Source organism: Alosa pseudoharengus, unplaced genomic scaffold (genome assembly GCF_046254945.1).
Source record: "Alosa pseudoharengus isolate Yale_2024_CS ecotype anadromous, Long Island Sound unplaced genomic scaffold, YU_APseudo_1.1 YU_APseudo_1.1_scf_23, whole genome shotgun sequence".
NCBI classification, from domain to species: Eukaryota; Metazoa; Chordata; class Actinopteri; order Clupeiformes; family Clupeidae; genus Alosa; species Alosa pseudoharengus.
The window spans coordinates 12,686,969-12,698,282 of NW_027468685.1; the positions used below are offsets into that span (position 1 = coordinate 12,686,969).

Here is an 11,314-nt window from a genome sequence, read left to right on the forward strand (position 1 = left end):
CCCCTCTCTCCCCCTCTCCTCTCCTCTCATCTCTCCTCTCATCTCTCCTCTCCTCTTTCCTCCTGTCCTCTCCCCTCTCTCCCCCTCTACTCTCCCATCTCTCCCCCTCTCCTCTCCTCTCATCTCTCCTCTCATCTCTCCTCTCCTCTTTCCTTCTGTCCTCTCCCCTCTCTCCCCCTCTACTCTCCCATCTCTCCACTCTCTCCTCTCCCCTCTCTCCTCTCCCCTCTCTCCCCCTCTGCTCCCCTCTCTCCTCCTCTCCTCTCTCTCTCTCTCTCTCCCTCCCCCTCTCCTCTCTCTCTCTCCACTGCTCTTACCTCAGCGCTCCCAATCTGATTAAACTATTAGAGTTATGTATAGTCTGCTGGGTCACATTAGAGGTGCGCTAGCCCAGTGGTGCGCAGGGGCCGGTAGCGTTAGGGCCGCGGTACGTGCCTTTTGGGTGGCATTTTTTTTTTTTTACAAAGGGGGCTTTAGCCAGTGGGCTAAGAGTAATGAGCTTCCAGGGCTGCGCGTTGGGCCGGCCGTGTTGTCCACGGCACCACCTGTGGCGTGGCCCCGGCGTTAACTTGCGCCGGCAAACCGGCTTCTTTTCAGCGCTAATGGAGCGTTCATCTGTGATTGCCTCGCACACAGGAGCTTTTTTGTAAGGGGGTGTGTGTGTGTGTGTGATGTGGCCGACACATGTTTTGCGTGCCATAAAGCCATTCCGTCTGACTTCACCACAACATTGTGGGCAATGACTTGTGTGGAGGGCATATTCAACCTTAGTTTCCAGTCAGTTGAATTTGCATTAAGCTGAAGTCAGTTGTCGCTAGTATCCAATGTCTTCAGTGAGTTTGTGTTGTTAAAGTAGTAATAATTGTTACCCTAAGGCCTCCTTTTGTGATATAACTTGTTAGACCTCATTTGTAAGTCAGTTTGGATAAAAGGCATCCACTAAATGAATAAATGTAAATGTGAGCGAAACCTTTAGCAGGACAACTATTCATCACATACGTGAAGTGGGCACAAGTGTTGATGTGAGCTCACAAATATAACAATGCACCAGTTAGACCAGGGGTGTCAAACATAAGGCCCGGGGGCCAGATCAGGCCCGCCAGCAGGTTTCATACGGCCCCCAAGATGTTGACTACTGTAATGGAACACGGGGCTAATCATACAGTGGGTTCTGATGGGATTCACTGGGTGCTGGAAAGTGTCATAAGTGGATGTTGCAGTCTTGGCTTAGAGTTGAGGGAGTGTTGGCTAAGACCATCTGATGTGAAGGCTGGGTCAGCTGACGCTGTGTTTGTGTCCAGCGGAGTGTGTCCGAGAACTCTCTGGTCGCCATGGATTTCTCCGGGAGGACGGGGAGAGTGATTGACAACCCCGTGGAGGCCCAGAGTGCTGCCTTGGAGGAGGGGCACAGCTGGAGGGTGAGCGTGCACGCACACACACAAACACACACACTCAGACACACACACACTCAGACACACACACACTCAGACACAGACACCACACACACACACACACTCAGACACACACACACACACACTCAGACACACACACACACACTCAGACACACACACACACACTCAGAAACACACACACACACACTCAGACACACACACACACTCAGACACAGACACCACACACACACACACACACACACACACACACACACACACCCAGACACACACACACACACTCAGAAACACACACACACACTCAGACACACACACTCAGACACACACACTCAGACACACACACACACACTCAGACACACACTCACCACACACACTCACCACACACACTCACACACACACACACACACACACACACACACACACACACACACACAAACACACACACTCAGACACAAACACACACACTCAGACACACACACACACACACACATAAACACAAAACAAACAAGTACACACACAACACACACACACACTCCCTCACACACAGGCACAAACATAGACAAACAAAACACACAAATTGCCCTTCATCCTTTTCTTTTATATTCCGCACTCACTCTCTTTTGTGTTTCTTGCTTTGTTTCCAGAAACGGAGTCAGAGAATGAATGTTTTAGGAAGCCCCAGCCCCCTCCACCCTTCCTCTCTAAGCTCAGGTATCTACCCAACAGCCCCTCTGCTGTCCGTCTCTCGGACCGAGAGTCTGTTTTTATGTCCATCCAGCATTTGTCCGCCTATAGACTGTCCATCTCTATCTAACGGCATGTTTGCCGCAGTCTGCACCTTCTCTGAAAATGTGTGTGTGTTGTATGTTGTATGTTGTGCATGTGTGTTTGTCCATCCTACTGCTTGTCCTTAGAGTTCTGTCTCTTCTGTGTGTTTTCAGTTATCCACCGGACCCAGCTGTGGTTTCACGGCCGCATCATGAGGGAGGAGTCCCACAAGATGATCATGCAGCAGGGCCAAGTGGACGGGTATGAGCTGAACTACATTACCCATACATCCCCAAGTGGTGTCTTGGTTAGGGGCACTTGAGGTTAAGTGATGCTCTTTTCTCCCTTTTCAGGTTGTTCCTGATACGAGACAGTCAGAGCAACCCAAAGGCTTTTGTTCTCACACTGTGCCATCACCAGAAAATCAAACATTTCCAGATCTTACCTGTAAGTATATGTGTGCGTGTGTGTGCGTGCACGTGTGTGTGTGTGCGTACGTTTGTTCGGATGCCATGTTTGTGTTTACTGTATCCAAAAAGATTTCTTTAAAAATTATTTCTTTAGTTTAAAACATTCTCTCTTTCTTCCCTCTCTCTCTCTCTCTCTCTCTCTCTCTCTCTGTTTCTTGCTGTCCTCTCCCTCCTCCTGCTCAGTTTGAAGAGGATGGACAAATCTTCTTCAGCCTTGACGACGGCGCCACCAAATTCAGCGATCTGATCCATCTGGTGGAGTTCTACCAGCTGAACAGAGGCGTGCTGCCCTGCAAACTCAAACACCCCTGCACCGTGGTGGCCTTATGACCCCCCCGCCTCCCCCGCCCCTAGAGATCGCCCAGCGCTGACCTCTGACCTCCCCTCTGGCCTTTCGACCCCTACACAGACAGCCCCAGACAGACAGCCCCACGTGGCTCATGGACTGGATCTGTTCTGTGTCGTGTGCGGTCAGCTGTGACGGTGCCGCACACGCGCCGATCTCCTCCCCGTAGATGACGCTAAGCTGAGGACAGGGGACAGGACTCTCTCTCTCTCCCTCACACCGTCTCTCTCCTTTACACACACACACACACACACACACACACACACGCACACAGACACACACACACACACACACACACACACACACACACACACACACACACACACACACACACACACAGACACACACACTTCTGGACTGGATGAAAGCTCTATGGATGTGGACGTGGAGAAGGGGCGTGGCGGATGAGAGAAAAAGTGCCCGCTCCGCTCCGCTCCTCTCCTCTCCTCTCCTCTGCTCTCGTCCGCAGAGCACGGGTCTCCCCTGAGTGACGGATCATCCTGCTCTCCGTCAGAGGTCATCCTCTGTGTCCACCCAGAGGTGCTGTCCTACCCTCTCCTGTCCTGTCCCGTCCTGTCACCCACTACAGAGCAATGCAAGACCACATCCCAGGGCTGCTGCAGTCAGGCTGTCTGTCTGTCTGTCTGTCTTCAACATCAGCCTGGACCTTCTACACATTGTTTTGTTTTATTTTATTTTGTTTTGTTTTTTTCCACTTGTAAAGTGTTGCTTTACTTGACGACATTTTATTTTATTACAGTTTGTTTCATAGCTGAACTATATACATATACAAAAATATATATATATATCTATATATTTTTTTGCACTCCTGAGATGACAACAGGTTTTCCCACTCGACAGAAAACACTGCGCTCTCGTTATTGCTCCTCCTTCTCCTCTTCCTCCTCCTCCATCGGCTTCTCTCCCTCCTCCTGTTTTTTTGCGCGGCGAGCGCCCGCGACAGGATGCGTGCTGACCGCGTGTGAACGACCCAACCGGCCCCCGGAGAGATGTCGAGAGTGCCGTCCGGCGTCCCAGCTCTCAATAAGTGATCCCAGGAAGAGAGGAGAGAAGCGCCAGGGCGACAGTCTACCAGGGAGGGAACCGTTGTCTGGGATCAGGCTGAACCAAGACAGGCTTTAGAGCAAAGGATGGGTCGGGGTTGGGGGCGGGGGTTGGGGGGAGGGGGGTCAGTCAACTCAGGTGCTAGTAGCTGGGTGAGGTCCAGATAACACGGGACAGATGGCTACTCATCATCACGGCCCTGACGTCCCCCAGACACACAGACTCCACAGGCGTGAGGGGTGGTGGGGTTTTCACAGGCTCTGCACTGGAGCAGCTTTGCAGCAGTTTTCGGCAGTGAGCACTGGTATGTAACCATGGCAGCCGTGGCCGTTTGTACTATCAACACAACATTGCAATACCAATTTGACTCACACCAGCTCAGCTCAACGACAGCATATTACAGACTGAAAAAGGAGGAGAGTGAAAAGGGAGAGGGTGATGAGATCGGGTGCAAGAGGGAGGGAGGGAGAGAGAGGGAGAGAGAGAGGGAGGGAGAGAGAGGGAGGGAGAGATGTCCACAGTTAAGTAGCCTTGAAAGAGAGCGAGGGAGAGAGGCTGTTTGTGCGTCAGTGTTTGTGGGGTCATCACTGGCCTCCTGTTTCGTAAGAGCTGTCTCCTGCTTCTCTGCAGTGTCCAAGCCTGCACTCACTAAAACCCATCCATACGACTCTATATCTTTAAGTATGTGAAGCTATGGAAAAGATGTAGATCTAACACTGTATTTTAGATGGCCGATCACTATGTAAGAGTGGGAACTCCCACAGCAGATGATGATTGATTTGACTGATTGATTGATTGATTGATTGATTGATTGATTGATTGATTGCTTGATTGATTTTTCTGTGCAGATTCTTTTTTTTTCCAGTGCTCTGATCCAGTGTGCATATTGAGTTATCTGTTTTCGTTTGTATGTCACAAATTTACTTTTTTTAAGAGTATATTACAGTATTAAATTAAGCTTATTTTTAGCCTCTGAAACTGGACTAACAGCATGCCTCTGTATCAGATTCATGGGAACACTTCATGAGAAAAGTCTGACTTTATAAGCTTGACGGTATCTTTTAAGACTTCATGAACCAGATTGTGATGTGGCCAGAACTCTAAGCTGAAATCCAGTCAAGCCTTGAAGCTTTCTGCCCTGTGCTTAACTCCCTCCAGCCACACACACACACACATACACACACAGACACACATTCACATACACACACAGGCACACACTATACTACACTTGCACATTTGTATTAAAGCTGTCGATGTCAAGACAGTGTTGACCTGGTTCTGAGGGGTCCCACTGCTTTCAGGTCTTCTTCAGCAGACCCTCATGCACGTCAGAGAGGTATCTTCCCCTCCAAAGCCCAGATAAGTTTAGCCTCAGGAACCCACTAATAATGTCATATCACTATGGGCACATTGTGGATGTCGTCACATATGAGTATATTACACATAACAGTAGCTTGGAAGAGAGTAGAAAACAGCTGCTCAGGCTGGGTTCAGGGAGAAAAACCTGAAGGCATGGGGTCCCCCAAGGGTTGTGGTCAGGGGGCTCTGCTGTCTGTGACATGAATGTAATTCAGCTGCTCAGGGTTCTGAGAGGGCCTGTTAGATGCTGGTCTTCTGATCAGACTCGGTTTCCAGGACCCACACTTAAATAAGTGTCTTAAAGCAATGTGCTGGTCTAGAATCCCCTGCTCTCAGTGCTTGCGCAATATGCACGGGGAGGTGAATGTGGACCCAGGTCAGCACGCGCCACCTCGGACAGACTTTGCGAAGGGGGTCCTGGTCAGATTAGGGTTCCTTTATGTGATGCATACGGGAGACTCCAGGCCAAACCAGACTAGATTCACAGGTGCCATTAGTGCAATAGCTGTCCACAACGTAGACAAGAGCAGAGCATACAGTACATTGTCACATTCTTCTGTCACTTCCCCCCCAGTTCCCCGCATCGCCATCTCCACTACCATGCACGTGCTGCAGGGGTGTCTTACTTCCCAGAGTGCACTGCTCCACGGAGCCCGGAGCCCGCGGATATGCCACCCCTCATTCACCTGCTGTGGTTTACTCACACTAGAAACCAGCTTTGGACTCCTTAGGAACACAAGAATAAAAGGAACATGGAGAAAAACCCCATGGTGTATCAGGGAATACTAAATGATTCGTTTTTTTTGTTTTGTTTTGTTCTGTTTTTTTCCTCAAATTCAACTCCTGTGTTCAGCGCGCTTTGCTTGGTTTGGTAAATGGCTGACTGGTTTTCCCAATCACTATTATCACTCTCTCGGGTATTTTTGTACAAATAAGGGACTGATATATTCTGTTTTATTGTAAGTAGAATAAAATACATTGATATAAACACTAATATGACATTATGCTGGTGTCATTTGTTGTGTACTGTATCCTTAACTATTTTGTTACACGGAATAAGGGTTTAAAGCAAGACAATGTAGTTATTTTACAGTACCGGAGAATGGCGTCTCTGACATTGGTTGTGCACGCCGGTAAAGCCTAGTGTTTTACTATTAGCATGTTTCCATTGAGTGGTAGCCTACGGTTTTAAAGTAACATTGTTGTTGCATGTAGAAAAAATACCCTTTTTTTTGTTTTTAGACTAATTGGGTACCCCCTTAGCACTAAGGGGGTTATACAGCATAATTGAAATTGACTAAATTTGGAATTCCTACCCTTTAATTTTTTTATTTTACCTGATCTTGCACTCTTAAACATCCTTTTGACCTCTGTGTTGAAATTTATCTGGCCATACATTCATAGAACCTCTACAAGTGATTTTGACCCAGGTGATAGCATGACATTCTTGTCATACTAGAAGTTAGGCTTTCTCTGCCTTATTGCCACCTGCTGGTAAATACTGCTCACTCCACAAACAGGGACGGCAGAGGTGAATAACCTCACATAGTCTTCAGGAAGCACATGCATGCCAGATTTATCTGGAGCCAACAGAAATACACTAAAAAGAAAATAAATAAAACCAGACAGATAAGTACTGGTTGATAACATGTATTTATCAAATTTAACCAACAACCAATATCAACCAACCACTGTTCCATGTATACTGTCCCTCTTTCTGTCCTTTGGAGGCCCAAGCCCTGGTGACCCTGTGAGCTTTCACTGGCCTCTGACTTGCCGTTGAACTCCGGAAGGGTGGTGCATCACTCATGTCCCACTAGAACAGATACACCATATTCAGTATTCAAGCAAATGACCATGTGTCCAAATCCAAGTGGATTTGAACATATACAAAACTACATTTTGAATGTTTTGTTGAGTTGCTGGAAGGGCCATTGATGCTGCATACAATCTGAGGCACAGACATGACCTTGGCCCTTGGTGATGGGAGATCACACTCTGGAGGCAACTGGTTGAATTTGAAGCAGTGAAGCCCCCAATCGTTTTCCTCTTAAGAGCAAAGGGAATCAACAGCTACACATATAATTTTCTTCACACATCCAATAGCCTATTCATATCCATGTGACATGCTGAGAAACGTCACATACACTTTCCAATGTGCCTATCACTATAATACAGCCCTGGGATCTGTATAGAGAGTATAAGGATTCTTTCTGTCACAGGTTTCTTCCTAAATTGCAAATAAATTCACTTTGGCTGTAATATACTATAATAACCTTTTGGACTTCTAACTTTAGTCCTTCCACTCTCACGTGATGGAAGAGGGGCAGAGTATGATTTACAACTTATTGAGTAGTGATCGACGAGTTAATCATTATTTCAAAACAAAGTAAACTATCAAAGGATGTGTTTTTCATTTACAGATCTTGGTCATAAGATGGTGTACAGTGGCTTGCAAAGGTGTTCAACCCCTCTGCAAATCATCACTGTTTTCCTGTTTAAAATATTGCGTCATTGTTTAACTTAATTATTTAGACTCGTTGGCTATTGTAAAATTCTAAACTCTTCTAAAAGATATTAGTTTGTGATAGATATCACCAGACCGCCCACCCACCACCATATAGCCTAAATAATAATCTCAGCTCCACCAAGCACTCATGACAACAAATTAAAATACATCTGACTCCAAGGACTCCAGCACCATGAAGACTGTGGCCTCCATTACTCCTCTCTTTATGCGTCTTAAGGTCTGATTCGGGTCAAATATCATTTTTCACAATAGCAAAAATAATTTCTGTATATGTAAGAAAAGGCTAATTTTTGTAAGACTAAAACATTTTCTCATCACGCTGTCTTCATTTTATACCATGTTGCCTAAGGCTACATACAAGTTTGTCATGCTTTCTCGGCACTTAAAATACAGTATTTGTATATGACCCAGTCCCTGAGTGCGGTCTCTACTTCCCTACTTGAATGCACATACAAATCCAACCACTGAATAAGAAGGAACGTCTATGATTTCAGCTTTTTTACAACACGAATTCTATTTATGTGTGTTTTAACCTGAATTTGGGTTCTAATTCCAGAGATTATTGTCCAGTCTGAGAACAGTGATGATGATACAGTACTTACGTATTCCCAGCGTTTCACTTTTTACACATTTTGTTGTTTCAGACTCAGATTCTCATCAATCTACACACAATACTCCAACACCACACAAAAAAGCAAATGTTTGGAGTGTTTTGTAAATGTATAAAAATAAAAAAAAAGACTGAAATATGCCATTGACATTTACAAGTATTCACACTCTTTGTTATGACACTTGCCATTGAACTCTGGTGCATCCTACTTCTATCAATGGTCCTTGAGATGCTTCTACAACTTGATTGGAGTTCACCTGTGCCTAAATTAATTCACTGAACATTATTAGGAGAGACACAAATCTCTTTATATAAGGTCTCACAGTTGATGATGAATCTCACTAATAGTGTAAAAAGCGAAAACCAAGCCACAAGGTAGAGAGAATTGTCCGTAGACCTGTGAGACAGGGTTGTGTGAAGACACAGATCTGGGGAAGTGTACAAGAAAATTTCTGCAGCATTGGAAGTGCCCAAGAGCACGGTAGCCTCCATCATTCTCAAATGGAAATGTTTAGAACAACTAACAGTCTTCCTAGATCTGGTCACTCAGCCTAACTGAGTAATCCAGGATGAAGGACCTTGGTCAAACAGGTAAGGACCAAATGGTCACTATGAATGAGATCTAGAGTTCCTTTGAGAAAATGAGAGAAGTGTAAAGAAGGACAAACATCCCATAGTCCCAGATTACTGAATTAGGCTTGTTTTGACATGCACTGTTAACTGTGGGACCTTATATCGACAGGTGTGTCCCTTTCTAAATCTTGTCCAATCAACTGAATTAACAGGACTCTAATTAAGCTGCACCTGGGCTCAATTTTGAGCTTGATCGCAAAGGCTGTGAATACAAGTGATTTCTTCGTATTTTATTTTTTAATAAATTTGCAAAAATCTCAAACAAACTTTTTTAAGTTGTCATTATGGGGTATTATGTGTAGCATTTTGAGGAAAATTTATTTAATCCATTTTGGAATAAGGCTGTAACATAAAAAAATGTGGAAAAAGTGAAGCGACTGTGAACTCGTTCAGTATGCACTGTATATCCAAAGAATGTGCGCTCATTTCACTAAATTGTGTGCTCATTTTACTAAATCTTACTCTCAATTTAGTAAATCCGCCTGCACGTTTTACTAAATAGGGCGCTCATTTTGTTAAATTGTGCTCTCATTTTATTTTTTGTAAAATGATTGTTCCATTTCAGGACCTTGAAAAGTTTGAAAAGAGGGCATTACATGACACAGGCTGTAGCCTCATTGTCATGTGCTCAAATGTGAAGTTGAACTGAAACTTAAAATGAATATGGGTCATAAAGGTTAATTCTGTTTACTGTACGTTTCATTCTGCATTCCAACTGTCTTGGAACTGAATTTGGTTGTAAAACAGGCCTAAAAACAAAAATCTTGTTTCCTTTATTAGTTTTAAGAGTGGGGACAGAGACCTATATAAAGTAGCGAAGTATGAATTTGAGAAAGCTGTCACTAAGGCTATAAGGCGGACTACAGACGCAAACTTGAGGACAAACTCAGTAGTAATGACAGCAGAGGAGTCTGGGAAGGCTTGAAGCGAATTACTTATTACACAAGCACAGCACCAGGGATCAGTGATGACGATCCTGAACTACCTGACAGCCTAAACGAGTTTTACTATCGTTTTGATAAAAGTAATGACAGACACCTCACACAGCCCAGAGGGGTCAACCCCCCCAGCCCCCCTTTTGTCATTGAAGAGCACGAGGTTAGACTGCTACTTAAGAAACAAAACTGCAGGAAAGCTGCAGGCCCTGACCTGGTATCCTCTGCCACCATCAAGCACTGCGCAGTTGAGTTGGCTCCAGTGCTCACACATATTTTTAACTGGTCACTAAGAGAATGTAGAGTCCCTGACTGTTATAAGTCTGCTGTCATAGTACTTGTGCCCAAAAAGACCAAAATTAGCTGCCTGAACAACTACCGACCAATAGCCTTAACTCCGGTGGTGATGAAAATATTTGAGCGCATTGTATGCACCTACCTGTCCTGGGTAGTGAGCCTAGAGCCCTTCCAGTTTGCATACAGGGCAAACAGGTCCGTTGAGGATGCTGTGTCCCTATGTATCCACTCTGTTCTACAGCACCTAGAGTCCCCAGGTAACTTTGCCAAGATTCTTTTTATAGATTATAGTTCTGCTTTTAACACAATTTTACCCATCAAACGTTTTAAACAACTTCAACAGATGAATGTGCATGACTCTCTCTGTCATTGGATCCTGGACTTTCTGCTGCATAGGAAACAAGTGGTAAGAGTAAACAGCAAAACCTCCAGGGTCAAATACATCAGTACTGGCACCCCTCAGGGGTGTGTCTTATCCCCCCTACTGTACTCACTGTACATTAATGACTGTGTATCACATACAGACTCTGTCAAGATGTATACATTTGCAGATGACACAACATTGGTAGGGCTTATCTCTAAGGACGATGACGTGGCTTACAGAAATTAGGTCCTCACACTAGTAGAATGGTGTTCCCACCACAATTTAGAGTTAAATGTTTTAAAGACCAAAGAAATCTTAGTGGATTTTCGCCGCAAGGGGCTAGTGTCCCAGCCCCTGACCATCAATGGGGTAGAGGTGGAACGGGTGGGCAGCTTTAGGTTCTTAGGGACCATAGTCTCATCCTCTATGAAATGGGGAGACAACCTGGGCTGTATCATTAACAAAGCCCACCAGAGGCTCTTTTTTCTCCGGCAGCTGAGAAAATTTGGGGTGGCCTGCAAGGGGATG

The 11,314-nt window shown here is 45.3% G+C and overlaps 1 protein-coding gene across 2 annotated transcripts in view; it reads left to right on the forward strand.

Moving 5' to 3' along the window:
• Positions 1–6,411, forward strand: part of grb10a (growth factor receptor-bound protein 10a) — a 78,071-nt gene extending 71,660 nt beyond the window's left edge. For both annotated transcript variants that reach the window (XM_076301585.1, XM_076301586.1), the window contains 5 exons: positions 1,302–1,418; positions 2,054–2,120; positions 2,351–2,438; positions 2,531–2,624; positions 2,831–6,411. In XM_076301585.1, coding sequence (XP_076157700.1) covers positions 1,302–1,418; positions 2,054–2,120; positions 2,351–2,438; positions 2,531–2,624; positions 2,831–2,977 — 513 coding nt within the window. In that variant the 3' untranslated portion in view covers positions 2,978–6,411. The remainder of the gene's footprint in view (positions 1–1,301; positions 1,419–2,053; positions 2,121–2,350; positions 2,439–2,530; positions 2,625–2,830) is intronic.
• The last annotated feature ends 4,903 nt before the right edge of the window (positions 6,412–11,314 follow it).